Genomic DNA, 16812 nt, shown 5'->3' with positions numbered 1-16812 from the left:
GTCCTGTGCCGCCGCGCTGCGCCCGAGCCCGGCGGCGAGGTGGTGCCGGAGGGAGCCTCCACCCTGGCGTTCGTGTTTGATGTGACCGGCTCCATGTACGATGACCTGGTGCAAGTTATCGAGGGGGCATCCAAGATCTTGGAGACGTCGCTGAAAAGACCCAAGAGGCCGCTTTACAACTTCGCCTTGGTACCGTTCCACGACCCAGGTAGGGGCTTCTCGCCGGGGGCCTGGGCGGGGCCGCCGGGGCTCCGAGGCACGGCACGGGGCGAACCAGGGAGAGCAGAGCAGGTCTCGCTCAGGGCTGGCTTTTCTAAGCACTGGCTTTTCTAAGCGTTTCCAGGGGGCTGGAGCCTGAGCGGTCTGACCCGTCCCAGCTGGGCTTGCCGCAGGGGCTCGCTGCTGCGGTAACTCGCTTCCGGAACCCCCTCCGTGCAGGCAAGTACCAGGAGACAGACCTTCAGGACAGGCTGGAGCGGATGCACTGAAGAGTAGTTCAGGGGATCAAATACCTCTCTTCATTGATTCTGTTAGGAGGTGAAGTGGCTTCAGTGACCTCTCCGAGTAGACAACACGCATACTAGTAACGAAGCTACTGAGTTTTTTTGTGCCCTCTGTTGGGAATACACATATGAACATACATAATACAGACAGACTTTTCTTTCAGCCGTCTTGTTCCCTGTTTAAGTTCAGAAACTTACGCTGAAATGATCTAGAAGCTTCACATGATGTGGGTTTTGGTTTGGGTTCTTATTTCTTTCCCTTACTTTACTTTTTTCTTTTCCTTTCTGCTGTACATCATGAGTTCCTCTTGGCATCTGTTTTCTATTACCTTTCTATCCCTTTTCTCTGACTTGCTTCCTCTTTCCTTGTCATATATCTTCTGGTGACTTGAAGAGGAAATAGCACCAGGGTGCCCCAGGCTGGTGATGTGTGCTGTACTATGCAGTGAAAACTTATTTTAAGAAACTAAGAAAAAATATCAAAGAGTGGGAAAAAGCCCTCGAGAATTATCTTTCTGGTTCTAGTTTCCATGGAGTATCTCAGAATACAATATTCCAGGTCAACTCTTAAGAGTTCAATTTTTGCAGGAATATTATCAAAGTGAAAACAGACACCCCTTCTATTTCCCCCCAGTCATAGACACTTCTGTTAACAAGATATGCGTTTGCTGTTCTTATAAATACCTTAAACCAAATGCTTGGAAGATTAGAGAAAAACTGGTCTTTGCAAATTTTGCTGTTTTGTTATCTATAAGCTTGTATGGGGTTTTTTGTGGGTTTTTTTTTTTTGGTTTTAAGTCCATTGTTGTGGTATCAGAGTGTCCTATCACAAAAGAGTGCGTTTATGTACCTTAGTGGTTTCACTTTGGTGTCACTTATTTTTCACCCCTCTTTACCCTTCTGTTATTTTATGGGACAAACACATATATGTGACTTAAAGCACCATAACCAAAATATTTGCCTTCTTGCTTACTTCTATGTCAAGTGTAGAGCCTAGAACTCTTCTATCATTTTGGAAAATCAAGCTGATAGTTCTCCTTGGAGCTCTTTTTTCCTTTGAGGCAAAAAATCAACATGCTGGGTTGCAAGTATTTTGGTTTTATCTTCTTTCCATAATTACACCATATATATCTTTCCTTTCTGCTCACTGAAGTGACTCACTATAAGAATTGATAGTTCTTTTTTTTTCAGGGGGCTTGGGTATCTATACCAACCGTGAGAGCAAGAAGATGATCTTGTATGGTGCACTTTCAGTTTGCAGGTCTGTGCAGATGGTCCTTTTTTCTTGTGTGTTCCTGGTAGAAAGAAGTTCCAGCTTTTATATCACAGGTAGTTCCAATGCTTAGCTTTCATTGTAGGCCACTTTCAGATACTTTGAATAGCTACTTTCTTCTTTTCATCCCACATGCTTTTTCTTCCTCATTTGGTTTTTCTTCTGTATGTTTTCTCCTTTTTATTCCTTTTCTCCCATCTCCCTGATCCTCTTCCTTCTACTGGCTCTTCAGGATCCCTGCATCTGTTACAGACCAATTCTTTTAATTATGCCTTGCAGTGCCACCACCTTCTTGCTCTGTACATACCTCACTAGCAAAAAATCCACTGCCACATTCCTCTGCTTGATTCATGTTTTTTCCCCTCACAGACTTGTTTCCTTGCCTCTTCCCCCATTACTTCTCTTTCCACAGGAGATCCCTTTCTTTGGTAAATGTTAGATTTCATTCAGTAGAGTAACTGAAACTTAAACTTGCAGAGAGCTGACCTATACAACAAAGAACTGCTGGCAAACATATATTGATGTATCCTGTTACATGTCTCTATATAGAAGTCTGACGTCCCTGCACAGCCGGAGGGGGCCTTACTTTTTAGTGTGATGGATAACTTGTGAGGTTGTAAAGCTGTTTGAAAGTGGAGAATGTATAATTTTAAACTTATTTTTGTCTCAGTTTCTGAAGACTGTTTCTCTCTGTATTTCTTAGAAGAACACACTGCAGTCCAGTGTCTTGAATTTTATGGATGTATCAGTTCAGACTGCTGGTAATCTGGTATTTTACGTATGATGATGACCAAGCCTAGGCACTTGCAAAGCAAATGCAAGAAATACTGTTGTGACCAGTTCTTCAACACCTTATCCGAATCTGTAGAGAAGTAACTTTTCTCAGAAATTTAATGAAAATATTGTTTGGATTGTATTTCAGTGTCCCATTCATTTACTTAGTGGTGTTCTTTCTGAAGACAACTCAACTAAATTGATGAGCATGAGATTATTTCTTTTATTTACCCCAAGTTGTCTTGTTATTTGCTCAACTGATAATTTTTCTTCAAAAAGAACTGCTCCACAGACAAATTTCCTTGATATTTTTGTGAGGTACTGTGGTCCATGAGACAAATGGGACTCTACAAGGAGTGCAGCATGTAGCTGGACCTTAGATCCGAGGAACTTCTCTGTGTATAAAGCTGTCCTGATCTAGATACACTCTTTATTGATGGGTAATTACAGTTTAAAGTTGGTGTAGATTTAACTTAACTCCACTGTTTTTCTAATTTATTTTGCACGTTGTATGCCGAACAGTGCCCCAGTCACTGACTTTGCAGTACTGCTTGATTCCTACTGATTAGTGAAACAGCTCGAGTGCTTTCTAAGCACCATAGAGTTGACAAGGAGAGTGTATTCAGCAGAACTGTACAAGAATCTAGGTTAGAAGGGTACTTGACATCACACAAGGTACAACTGAAAGATAATTTGAGTTATTTAAATATCTCCTATATTCTACTGGACTACACTGTTGCCAAAGTGCTTCATACTAATGCTACATTGTGATATGTCAACACATTGTGGTCTTCCATGGTAGATTTAAATGTAGTGTTACTAGTATTGCAATGGTATTTTGCTCAGGCTATGGTATTTAGTAAAACAATAATAATGAACAAGTATATTTATTAGTATGAAACTTTAGGTTTTTGGCATAGAATTATGGTCTACAGAAAAAATTTGTAATGTGTTTTACATTCTGATACCACTGTAACCATCTGGTGGTATGCTGAGATCTTAATTTTGAAAAAGCCTTTTTTTGGATTCTGTTTCATGCGTAAGCATGTGCAATGCTTTAACAGATTACAGGACTCTTTCTACTGTGTTTTTTCAATGCCTAAACATGATCACAGAAGTTTTTTAGATAGTGAAAAGGGCTGTTGACATAGATATCTCTTGCCAGACTTGCGTTCAATGGAAACATGCAAGGGGGGGGGGAAAGTCCCAAATTAAGAAGAGTTGGCACAGGAAAATTTTGAATTGGAGCTAAAGTTCAAGATCAGCAGATGCTTTTGTAGTTGCATGTTGTGGGTCCTGGTCTCCTACTAACTCCCATTGTATCCTGTGGAAATGGGATTGGACTCAGAATGTCTTTAACATCTGTGGCCAGCTTTTCTATTTTTTGATGCCATTAAGGAATTTTGGAATGGAAAATAAGCCTAAGAGGGCAAATTCATCCCTAGTATTTTTATGTAAAGCTGATGGAATTATACCAGTAATAACTCTGACTCGGTGTGATTTAATCAACTATTCCTTTAGTGTGAATAACTATTTTATAGACCAAATTCTAGTAATTACTTTTAATTGCAAGACAAATGAAGGAAATATATAACTGGACTTCTAGTGCACAGGGTGATATTTGCCTGTTGATAATCTGTGTGTCTCTGGTATGACCATCTCCTAACCCTTTTTCTTACAAATCAGGAAACATATTACCTATGTGAGAAAAGGGCAAACATTAATACTGCTTTGTTGAGATGTGAAAATATTATTGAACTTAAGTCATCCACCTAGGGTCACATAGTAAATGTGTAGGAGAACTAGAAATAATTCCCCCCTCCCGCAGGATCCCATTCTCTTTATTTAAAAAAAAAAAAAAGCTCTGATTATATCATGGCATAAAAGTACATAATTATACTTAACTATATAAACTGGGGTCTCCTTTATTTAACAGACTTGCAGTGCTATATCCATAACAACGGTTAGGCTGCTGAGCCACATACTAGCTTGGAACAAGTTCAGAGGGTCATATGAAGGGTCTGAGAACTTTGGTTTTTGCAGGTTTGATAGTTTTTTTGGTTTTTTTTAGAGATTTTAAAGAAGAAGAAATAATGTATTTTCCAGAGGAGGAACATAAGAAAATAAAATTAAGCTATTAATGGAATTAAAATTTTTCATACTTCCTGATATAAAAAGTATTGTGGTTTTACAAATGGATAATAAAGGGAGATGGAAAACTGTGCTGAAATGAGAAGTATAAGCTTTCTTTTACATGTTAACTTTTGCCTTGAAAAAGACACTTGTGAGTGATGAAGAATAAATTGTCCTCTGAATATAGCAATAAAACTTCCACCCTGTTCAGCTGAAATTCTTCCTGTTTTTAACTTAATTGCAGTGGCTACATGGCCAGCCTTCATGCTATGAGCCACCGCTTTGTTTCTGCATCTCCAGGTACAGTATCTCTGCCAATTTGCTGCCCAGCAGGTTTCTTAAATCGGACTCTCTTTCTAGCTTTTCTCCAGTTTGTGGTCCAGCACTCAGCCTTTTGCATTCTTCTGTCACTTGAGGTTTTTGACCTCAGGCTTTAATCTCAGATTTATGGGTGTCTATTTAACTTTTTAGGCAAAGGCTGAATGTATATAAATCAGTTCTCTGAAACCTTTTCCCATTTGGGAGAAGTTGAATGGTCCTTCTGGTGTAGCCTGAAGAAAGCGGACATTGTCTTCAGCATTCCTTCTGCTTCCTTTGGCTGGGGCAAGAGATGTTCCAGACTTGGTATGATTTTCACTAAAGAACAGGAACATAGCTGTGGAAAAACTGTATGGCAGTGGTTTTCAAAGCAGAGAGGATAAGTTTAAGGGAAATGTGGTATTTTATACTGGTATGTGAGTTTACCAGCACCACGGAAGTGGCATTTGTACAAGGGATAGGGGCAGCATGAAGAAAGTCCGGGAGCTCCTGTGGTGTGCTCTTCCCTTGCAGTTCTCCTTCTGGGGGTCACATAGACCTGTTGGTGTCAGTGTGTGTGTGGGTAAGGAATAGCACTTATTTGAGGTTGGTCTGTTATAAGCCGTGGTGTGGTATAAACATCCTTAGTACTTCAGCAGCAGACATTCAACACTGTGTGGGTGTAATAGTGGTTATTAAATTGTTTTGAGTACACTAACGTAACTAGAGGAGTTAGAGAAGAGGTGGAGAAGGGATATTGCTGGTGTTTTACAGTATATCTTATGGAATCTTTCTCTTTAAGCAAGAGTTGTTGCTGTGTATCAGTCTGTTGTATTCTGCAAACCACACAGTGAGTTGGAAATGGGAATCTCTGCTGCTCAGCAACTGAGGAGTTGCTGGGTTCTGGTAGGTCTGCTTGGGCAGGAGCTCTTCCTGGCTACATTCAGTGCGTCTCCTTACCTTCCTCAGTAGGTAAAAGTGTTTGAAAGCTGTCTAGTATTTGAACTAGAGAAATTATTATGTTGTTAAGGAGGAATAAACTGCTTGCCATTGAAGTTCCTGGGGGCAGATGTTTTGCAAAAAATGCATACTTATCAAAATCCTGTAGTTTTTGTAGGAAGGAAAGAGAAAAGTTACTCCACTCTGGTAAGAGTAAGGTCAGAGGCAAAGAAAATTATTTTCTGCACTTAATTCAAATAGTCATCTTAGTTTAGAGTTGAGTGGGTTTCATATCATTACCAAAATCCAAAGTTGGGGAAAAAAGTGTGCTAATTTAACAAATCCAGTCTCCCTGTTCTGATGCTGCAGCTCTACTGATGCATCACAGAGTATCAGGTTAAAGTTGCCATGCTTGTATTTCAGAGCAGTGTTTTTTGGTAGCATCAAATTTCTGAACATCCTATCTGCAAAACTCAAGGTTATGTAAGGTTTGGGCTTTTTTGGGAGTTGGTTAATTTTGGGCTTTCTTAGATATGTAGTGACAGCAATAATGAGTGCATATCCAAGTTTTGAGGTTTTCTTTCACGTTTTAAGAGACACAATGTAAATTTACAACTGTTCAGTGCTGTCTTGGCAGGTCTGAAGACAAACAGTAGCCAGAATTGGGCATAATAACTGTTAAATCTGCCCTTTTTTACTGTAAATGTTGAAGTGTTACTATTACTTATTATTTCACCGTTGACAATTTCAGCAGGAAATACTGTTTCCTTAAAGCTCAGATACTGCTTCTATGTTGTTGTTACTACTACTCAGTTTTATCGTTACTGTTGTCAGTTGAATGAGTCGGCAATACTGTGTAATAGTGAACGACTTGGAGCTGATAGTCTAAAGCACCTACTGGTATTTTCCATCTCTGTTGAGACTTCTATGTTATCCGTACTGACTGTGAAATAAGTGTTTTGAAAACATTGTTACTCTTAACAGAGACACTGTGATATAAAATAAATTGTGTGATTATATGGCTGCTTTCTTGATCTAGAAGGATTTATCTGGGATCCCTCTAAAAGTGGATTACAGAAGACAGTATTGCCAGTGCCAGGAGCTCCAAAATCTGTAAAACAGCCAAAAGGTTGTGACATCATCCAAAAGCCTGCTAGAGTGTTACTTAACACCTTATTTTTCTACTGTCTTAACTCTGGCTGTCCAGCCCTGAAGGTATGCACAATGGTGAATTTTGACTTCTTGAATCTTTTTTTGAAGGGAAAGGATTTTTATCCCTGTTCTTACTTGAAGATACATTGGAAAATGTATTTTCCTTAGAAAAAAAAAAGGATAATGCCTCAACTATGTCATTCTCTTCTGCTTTGCATTATGAATTATTTGTCACGTTACATTTGAAATTGTTGCCTACTGAACTTACACAGAAGCTACTTGTATTTTGCTTTGCTATCCCCAGCTCCAAGTGATGACAATTACATGAAAAGCTCTGTAGCTCATTAGTAAGGCATCCCAACGTTATTCTGTCCCAATAATTATTACTGATGTAGTATAGCAAATGAAGCTTGCTGCTCAGAACTGTATGCTTGTCCTCTATAGTTTTCAGAGTTCATGTGGAGGATACTTTCTCCAGATCAAATCCTTCAATGTGTTGCTGTTTCTCAAACAGCAGTAACTATTGCCATTGCAAACTCAGCCGTTGGGTATGCAACAATGCAGCAAACAATTGTACAGTTTTAAATTCACTCCCAAATACAGTGGGGTTTTTTTGTGGGTTTTTTTTTTAATGTGAGAACTTTCTATCACTTGTCTTAGAATCTTTACATTACTGTTATCCCTAAATGAACCGAAAAAACCCTCTTTCAATTCCTAGTATAGTAGGTTTTCCTTCATATCACTTACTACTTGTATTTTCTGAAGACTAGTAGATAGCAAAAAGTAGACTTTGCTGGAGGGTCATATGCCTTGCTGAGTGATCACACACTACTGCTGGTGATGTGTAGGTTTTGTAACTTCCACTCCAGACACGATTGTGTCTCTAGATCATCTGCAGTGAACTGAAGCTTTTGAGAAGCCACTCATCACTGTTCTTAGGGACATCAGTGCAGAACTGTAGGAGTACATCACAAAAAACACATTTAAAGAGTAGCACAAATCCACACAGTGAGAGTGTGAAGCTCTGGTTGATCTTTCACCTGCTGCTGTTCTGCATGAAAAGATTAATCTCTGCCTTCCCATTAGAGGTTGCCGCCCCATTTTTCTGCTACTTTAATTATTTGCCAACTGATCTTGAAGTAAGTATCATTCAATACTGAACCAGATTAGAAAGTGATCAGGCTGGTACCAGTTAAACTGAAAAAGCAGTGAACCCTTGCCCCAGACAAAAAGTGGCTATTCAGCTGAACATGTGACTGAAGCTGAATATGGCGTAATCCCTCTGAAATGCAGTGTGGACAGAGGATCTGTTGGAGCTGAAATCTCTGCTCACTGGGGCAGCTGAGTACTGCACTTTCTCCTCCTTGTGAAGCAGGGAATGGCAGTTGCTCTCATCTAAGGTAGCAATCTGATAACTGGGAGCAGTGTGGATAAGGTAGATACCAACAGAGTAAGAGCTGAATTTGTAGTCGTCTTCCACCATTCTCTTCCCCTCTTCTCCCTGTTTTACATTTATTTCTCAAAAGTTGCAGTAGCTTGTGTTTCCAGAGTAACATATAGAAGTCAAGTTAATCCTATTCATGGCAATAATTGTTTAACAGTAGGCACCATTGGCTGTGAGTCTTGATGGGAGCATTATGGTGTGGAAAGAAAATAGAAATTTCTGAGGATGTATGCATCTACTGAATTGGCTTAAATGCTCACAAATCAAATTTCTAATGATTCATAAAGAGCAGGTATTTGATGCAGATCCTCAAGTGCTTTTAAGCTATGGTTAAGGTGTCTGAGATTGACATTCTTTCTCATCTGAAGAAAGCAGTTATTTTCTGAGAATAAACAGTGATGAAATGAATAAGGAGGAGTAAATATTATATCCATCTCTATCTCACTTTAGGTGAGGCAATAGTGTTCATTATAAGATGAATTGTTAGTGAAACACACAGGGAAGTCAGTAAGGAAGCTAACCAGAGAAGGCTTGCCTCTTGCTATTCCAACCTTGCCTTTTCAAAGTGGTAATGCTAGAAGATAACTATGGAAAACAATGCCTTCTGTGGTGGGCAGTTAATAGTGAATGCATTTACTGAAGAGAGGAGCTTGAGTTCTCAGAGGAAAATGAAGAAAAACACCCAACAACTGAAGACTGCTGGAACTGGGACTGTGATTCTTAATCCTTGCCTCATGTGGTGTGCTACCATCCAGCAGTGCCAGCTTGGTTTGGTTTAGGTATGAGGACATGTTCACATGACTTCTGAAAGCTCTAGATTACATGAAACAGAGCTGGGCCACCTGTTAACTGCAGGAGGGTAAATAATACTTGTCCTATGTAGGGGGGCATGGAGTGATGGGACTCCATTTGCTGGCACAAATTGTGCTTGAACTTTTAACCAACAGTGAGCAAAATGAGTTTATATTGGGTCAGTGTTTTGTTACATGTTTGTGATGTTGTTTCATCCTGCTGTACCAACTTGTTAGGAACCTCAGAGCTATTTCCATTATGCTATGTGCGCTTGAAGTCTAGCCTTTTTCTGATGTGTGCTTTATACTTCTTGTGTATTTTGTGTGTATTGGAGGCTGCTTGGAATTTATACTAGAGTGGCTTCAATTCAGTTAGTTGAGGATAAGCTGAATTAAGGAGTATGGAAAAGGAGCAGGTACACTTAATTTAGTTAATGGACTTTGAATGTAGCCTAAAGAATGACAGGAGGAACCCGGTAGACAGAGAAGGCCCTCAGATGCCAGTTGGTATATATTTTCCAATCAATTATTTGATTTTTGGCATATGCTGTGGACTTTGCTTTTGAAGGAGATGCATACATCAGAGAAAATATTGAGAACATATGTTTTTCAGTTTGAAAATGGCAAAACAATTTCTCTGTTGAAAGAGACATGGTGTTGCTTGATTGGCTCACCATGCCTTGATAATCAACAGGTCTGTTAAGAAATAGGATGGACTTAATGAAATGTGCTCTAGGCTGGCTGCTTCACAGGCTTTCTTTACTACTGCCATGGAGAATGTGTTTTACCCCTCAATTACATTGAGTATAACTTTTTATAACTATTGCCAGTGTTTAGGATTTCCTGGTTTAGGTGTGTTGTGCTCAGATCTGATTTATGAGACCCTTCAGTTATGCCTGTTGTGAATTCATGCTATGCAGTTGTGGGTTAACTCTGGGTCCAAGATTAGCATTTTGTATAGGGGTAGTTTACAGTGTTATATTTTTAAGAGGGACGAGAGTGATTTAGGTCATGCATATCCCCTTGTCGTCTATGGTTAAACTTCTCTTGTTTCCTTTTGAAGAACATGTGCAACCTATTCTTTGGTAACTGTAGATGTGAGCTGAGCTTTTCTGTGTTTTTGCCAGAGGAGAAGCGCAATGACTTCATGTTCTTGAGGGACTGGAATGGGATCGTATTATGTCAAGATACATGAAGCCATGACACTGAAGACAGGATTAATCCCACTTCACTTTAGCCACTTAACTGAAGAATCTCAGTTGAGAGACTAGCTACCCAAAGGCTCTTTCTGTAATTCACAAAAAGAAACTGGCACCTTTATGGAACAGTTCATTGCTTGTGAATTTTTAAATACTTTGGTGGTCTCATTTGCTGTCATTGGCTGCAAAGGGAGCAAAGGTTAATTCAGTTGAAGCCCTGAATTTAGCAGGTATGAAGTCAGGTGAGAAATTTTCTGCTTTCTAGCTTTTTCCAGCTCTGGAGCTGAATGTTTGAATAATAGTCCCTGAGATTTGTTTCATACTGTTTTTCAACCTACCATATGGATACTGGGTGCTCCCATACAGGGGAATAGGTTGTGCCCATACAGTGATGTGCTCCCTGGTTCTGATCTTACCCCAAGCCTTCAGCCCTGCTGAAGACCTTTCCCTGGCAGGGCATTTTGAGCTAAAACTGAGTAAATGCTCAGAGGCAGGCTGCAGGCAGCTCCAGCATAAACTGAGGGACTGACTTCTTTGAGTCTGCTTTGCAGAGGGTGTTGGTGGATGCCTACTGCTGTGGCTAATCAGAATGTCTTGTATCTCTTTTGCCCTTACTGCAGATTGTCAGAAGGGTTTGAACCTTGGGGGTTCAGCAGAGACGGTTCTCTTTAAGCTAAAGGAGTAATACTGGCAGCTGCAAGGCTGATAATCTCTGTGGGTATAAGCCACAAATGTGGGCTGTGATGCACATTGTTAATGTGTATTGCAAATGTAAACAGGCTGTGTGTATTTATGAAGATATGTTACCTTATTATTCTGTATCCCATGCACTCTTCCATTTTGATTTTCTTTGGCATCTGTGGTACTACTCCTCACAGAGGAGCTCCAGTTGTAGCCCTTTTCCTAAAATATCCTTAGCTGCAGATTTCAGTCTGTAAAACATTACTGGTAAAATATACACATATTTGGAAATGACGTGTTCCCAGACACCAAGCCAACAAGCTGCATACATCACATGCAACAAAAGATAATTGGAAGTGTTGAATTTATTTTCCGTAATGTATCCCTATTAGCAGTCTCATCTGTTGCTCTGGAATAGTGGATTTCTTACCATATGCTCTTGGTAATGCAACAGTGTGTGATATTAGGTACAATGAATCAACCACATAAGAGCTCAGAGTCTGTGGATATCATAATGGAACTCCCAAAATAAACTTGAATGTGTGAGTGTTGTGCAGAGAGGATTTGAAATTATTCTTTTGAGGTGCCTGCGTGAGCCAGCTCTTAAAGAAATCAGCTCACACCCTCACGGCACAGAGCCTGTTGCAGAATTGCAATTGAGAGGGAGTGGGCTTTATCACTGTATTTCAGTGCTTCACTGTTGTCAGGACATCTGTAATGCCTTCTTTCTCTGCTGTTTTTTCCCAGCCATAGGACTACAAAATATAAAGAGAGCTTTAAAAGATAATTTCATGTAGCCTGACATATAGTTGAGCCAAATTCCCAGTATCAACCTTATAACTATGGGATAAATTACCACTGGTGGATCTGTTCTGCATGAGATGTTACCAAAAGCAGAATAGGCCCTCAGACTGGAAAAACCCTGCTGAAGTGGAGTGAGTGGGGGTGGGTTTGCATAATTAAATGAAAATGAAGGAATGTCTTCTGTTGCTATAGTCCCAGCTAAATGTCTGGTCTGTTTGCTCAGGATAGCACCTCTAATCTATGACTATAGGTTACTGCTGGATTCCTGCCATCTTGTTTAAATTAGATTCATAGCCGGGGGGGGGTGGGGGGTGTAAGCAGGAAGCCCTTGCAATTTTTATGCTTTGGTCACCAGTGTGTTTTCATGAGCTGAAGTTAAGTGTCTCTGGGGATGCTGAATATCACAGAAACATTTCCTGAGTTCTCTTAAGCTGTACAATGGTATGTCCAAGTCTGTTTTCCAAAGGACAGAGCTTTTTGTTTAGTTAGTGAGGTCTTAGTTCACCGAACCAGTATGCTTTTGCACGTATAATTTATTGAGGAACAGAAGAGGAGGAAAGTTGTGCAGGCAAAATGAAGCCCTCTGCCTTAAAAGAGCTAGAAATACTGTGGTTTCATTTAGGCCCCCATATTAATTTATATTTACTAAAAATCCTCAAGAGATGGTGACTTCACAGCTACTGTGTCAGAGCTATTTTTTTAGGCTGTAAATAGGTGGCAGGGTTAGGCAAGCACATGGCTTTAGGTAAAAGAGTAATAATAGCTGGAGAACCCACAGACAGACTGATTGCTGCCAATCTTTGGGTGAATCGCTTTGCATTGTGGTGCTTCTTTTCCATTTTAGGTTGCTTAGCTTGTACAGCACCAACACAATAGTAGTGTGGTTTAATTAGAGATCTTTAGCATCACTGCACACATGCTAACTACAGTCTTTTACCAGAGTTTGAGTACCAGGAAGTACTGGCAGTCCCCAGCGAGTGGCACAGGCAAAACCAAGCCCCAGTGTCAGCCCTTGTAGACTGCTGAAGAAAGACATGGTGTGCACTGGTTGGGATAACATTTGGACTGCTTTCCTACAGCATTTGGAGATCAGAACATGGTGCTTAAGCAGTAGTGTGTGTCCAGGAGTGTTGCCTCCTCATTTAGCAAGATATATTACTTAAAAGCTTACTTCTTGGTGTCTTACGGCTTTTTAGATGTGGGAGTTTTTTCTGATGTTTTGGGTTTGTTTCTTTGTTTTAGTCATGTCTTCCTCTTTTGTGTGTGTTTTAAAAAAAATTTTACATAGGCTGAATCAAAGCACAGGGAATTCATGTGACTTACTCCTGAGTCAGTCCTCTGTGTTAACCACAAATGCACAAATCATTTACTTGTTCCTGAAATGTTTATTCCTTGTTTTCCTTTCTTTCCTAATCTGTCAGACTCCCACATCTTTTTATCTTCGTTGTCTCTGCCTTCAGCTCATCCCTTCCTCAAAATTTCCATTGACCCTTTTCAGAGGTTCAGTGTCCCTTCTCAGCACTCCCCTCCTTTATCTCAAGATTTCTTGGCCGTCTGGAGTATATTTTGCATACACAGACTGGATTCTGGTGATGAAATGTGTTACTGCTGAAGGCAAAATATTCTTGCTCTGAAATAAGTGCTCTGTTAGCCACTAATAAGTTTGTGCAGGAGATGATGGAGAAATCTTTTCCTCATTGCTTTCAGTGTGTCTGGTGGCTGATGTTTGCCTTAGTGTGAATGAGGGTGGTAGCAAGGACAGGTATTGTTCTTACTTTGCACACTGGCCATGTGAATGAGTATGTTTCTAGAGTTTGTTCTGGGTCTGAATTGGACCAGCTGACTCTGGTATTTTGTTTTCTGTAATTCTGGCTGAATCTGTGGATTTACATTTTCTTAAATGTGTAGCTTTGTTGCATGAAAAAATTACTGCTCTGCACTGCATTCTGGTTTCTTCTTTGATCCGTTTTCTGATCCCCAGATTTGGGGTTCCAGGTTTGGGATTCCAGGTTCACTCCAAAGTGATCCAGATTAGCAGAAACTGCTGAAACACTTTGTTTGCTAGCTCGGTTAGAGTGTTCATGACCCACTTTGGTGCTGAGCAGAGGTGGTGAGACTTGTGTTAGAGCAGATCTGGAGAGCATGGCTGACTGTTGGTTGGGCTGGCATAGCTGCAGTGGGAAGGGAATGAACTGAATTGAACTGGAAAGACTGAGCTACCCAGGAGCGGTGTGTGTGCAAATCTAGGTGGACTCCGTGAATGCTGACAATGGGAGGAAAAAAATGTGGCTGCTTTGTGTATCAAGCTTTGTTCTAAATATCCTGTTGTTGCTTATGCTTGGGGTGTGAAAAGTGGAGATCATGTCATTATTGTAAAAACCCAGCCCTTTCCCCACCCCTGAAAGTGTAATTGAATATCGTTCAGTTATCTAAAGTGAGTCATGTATATGAAGATAAAATCATGTGTGTTGGCTAAATTACATTTTAAAGAATTCGGCAATGTTATCAATTCAAGCAAATCTTTTAAGCTCCTGGTGGTTCAGCATAGCCACTATACTGCTACATACCTGTGTTTTTTCTTTTAGGGGGAAGACACAGAAATACTCTACAGTGTAGAGTTGTGTGGTAGCTTATGGAGCTGGAGCTCTAGCTTACAAAGTGGTATGGGAGGATGAATTTGTTTCTGTAAAAGGCATGAGGGAAGTAGCTTAAGAGATGCTGTTGCATGCCTACTTCATAGGGATGAGTCCTCTTTCGTAAAGAGATGAAACAAGCAAACAAGAAAAGCCCTAAATAAGTGAATCATGTTTTGAAGTAACTCTTTAATTTGCATAAAGCTTGTTTAGAGGCAGATTTGAAGTGCATAAAACCTTTCAAACTTTAGAAATTTTGGCTGTGGATATTTGTGTGATGGCTCAAGCCCATCTCACCTTTTGTGTTGTAGCTGCATAGCATTAACAGTTTCTTAGTTACTTGCAATGAAATGTCCGATTGTGTAGATATAAAAGACATTTTTTCCACTTTGATATTCTGTCTGATTGAATGGGTTTTGATCTCAGTTAACATGCAGTAAATCCAGAGTAATTCCATTACAGCCAGTGATGTTGGTTTGGATTTACACCAGCATAACTGAAGTCAGAGTCTAGCTTTGGTTGTCTGCTTTCTTCATTTGCTGAATATTGCATATTTCCCAAATACCCTTTCACATCTCCTCTTCAGACCTTGCTCAGTCCTCTTACTTTCCCAAATTCCAAGAGTAACGATGTAGGTGAAACTTACTTGATCAAAGATTGTTTAAGCAGGGTCTGTTTTTTATTAGCTCAGCTGTTTTTCATTTTTTCAGCACTGTTTGAAGTTTCACTGTACTCAGGATACGGTCTGAATTCATCATGCCTTTCCTACTTGACTCAATTTTGTCAGAAGTGTGGTGTTTTAAATTATAGGTTGCTCTCTGACGTTATCAGTGAGTAAGGGTTATATGCCTTGGTGATATTTCAAAGCAGTTTTTAATTCTGAAGATCAGAAGAAGGAAAAAGGTTGTGCTTTAGGGCATTACTGTTAATCAGCAACACAATGTGTTTGAAAGAGGTTGGTAAATGTGAGATGTGACTTTGGAGAATGGGGTGAATTAAATTTTTCCTGGTTTTGTTTATATTTCCTGACATTACACTAGCTTTATAGAACTGTACTCTGAACTTCATTGCAGAGTATTTTAACTTATGTGTGAGAGACATCTGGAATTTCATCGGAGTTATTCTGTCAGTTAAATTGGGTTTATTATTAAGGTTAGATGTTTGGACAGTTTTATCTGTGTTTATATAGTTTAGCTGGTATGCTGGGGTCTTGGTCCAGATAATCATATCAGAAATTAATCCATAACATTTGTATTAACATCTTTACAGTTGGACCTCTACTGTTACAGTATCTCTGCCTTCATATGATGATAAATAATTCTGCCTGGAATATTCAGCTCTTAGTGCAGGGATAAAGAAAGGATGGGATATGGGGAAACACCACCACCTTCACAGTTTGGAGACTGAGTACAAACTCTGACCAAATAAACAAAACACTTAATGTTTTTGTATACATTCTGTTGGTTTTGATATGATTTTTCACTATGCTTAAGTGTTTTCCTGAGTGAGGCCCTGAAGATTTGCCTTGAGCAACAAAGAGATTCTTTGACAGAACTAGTGATTTAAAGCTGAATGATACAGTCTTAATTTAGATGCCCTTTTTGTACTGCAGACACCTGAACAAGAGCTTCACAGAAAGACTGAATCACTGTTCATGTCTGTACCTGAATCTCTCCTAAACTCCATGTAGTGACAGTCTTCACCATAACTATACCAGTGGACAGTTTGTAAAAACATGGTTCCTTGATCTTCCAGAATGTGCTGTTTAAAGAGTTCGTCATGCACTTATGGTCTTTGTTCCTTGGCATTAGTGTTCAAGAAAGGTAGCCTGGCTATTGTAATAAACTATTGTAACTCATTTGCTAAGTTAAGCAAGGTGGGTATGATAGGTTTGAATGATCTGTAAATGTTAAACCACACTATCCTGCTGTCTAAAGTATTGTAAAAATAGAATATGGTACCCTGTGTGGGTTTTGAAATGATTTGCAGTTACTATAACCTATATTACAATGAATGTTTGAATATATATGGATAAAATATAAAGTATGCCATTTGGTTGGAAAAATGTAACTACTTCTCGGAAACCTCATCACCTAAAGCTGATAGGTAAACCGCTTCTCGGAAACCCCATCACCTAGACCTAATACGTAACCTCTTCTCGGACCCGACACACCCCCCCCCCCCCCCCC

The 16812-nt window shown here is 39.8% G+C and overlaps 1 protein-coding gene across 1 annotated transcript in view; it reads left to right on the top strand.

The window, feature by feature from the left end:
• The first annotated feature begins 6 nt into the window (after window positions 1-6).
• Window positions 7-16812, top strand: part of HMCN1 (hemicentin 1) — a 209226-nt gene continuing 192420 nt past the window's right edge. The window contains exon 1 of the mRNA XM_026854028.1: window positions 7-208. Coding sequence (XP_026709829.1) covers window positions 94-208 — 115 coding nt within the window. The 5' untranslated portion in view covers window positions 7-93. The remainder of the gene's footprint in view (window positions 209-16812) is intronic.

Source organism: Athene cunicularia, assembly GCF_003259725.1.
Source record: "Athene cunicularia isolate RWA chromosome 8 unlocalized genomic scaffold, athCun1 chr8_part1, whole genome shotgun sequence".
Lineage (NCBI taxonomy): Eukaryota > Metazoa > Chordata > Aves > Strigiformes > Strigidae > Athene > Athene cunicularia.
This window is presented reverse-complemented; position numbering and strand designations above follow the sequence as displayed.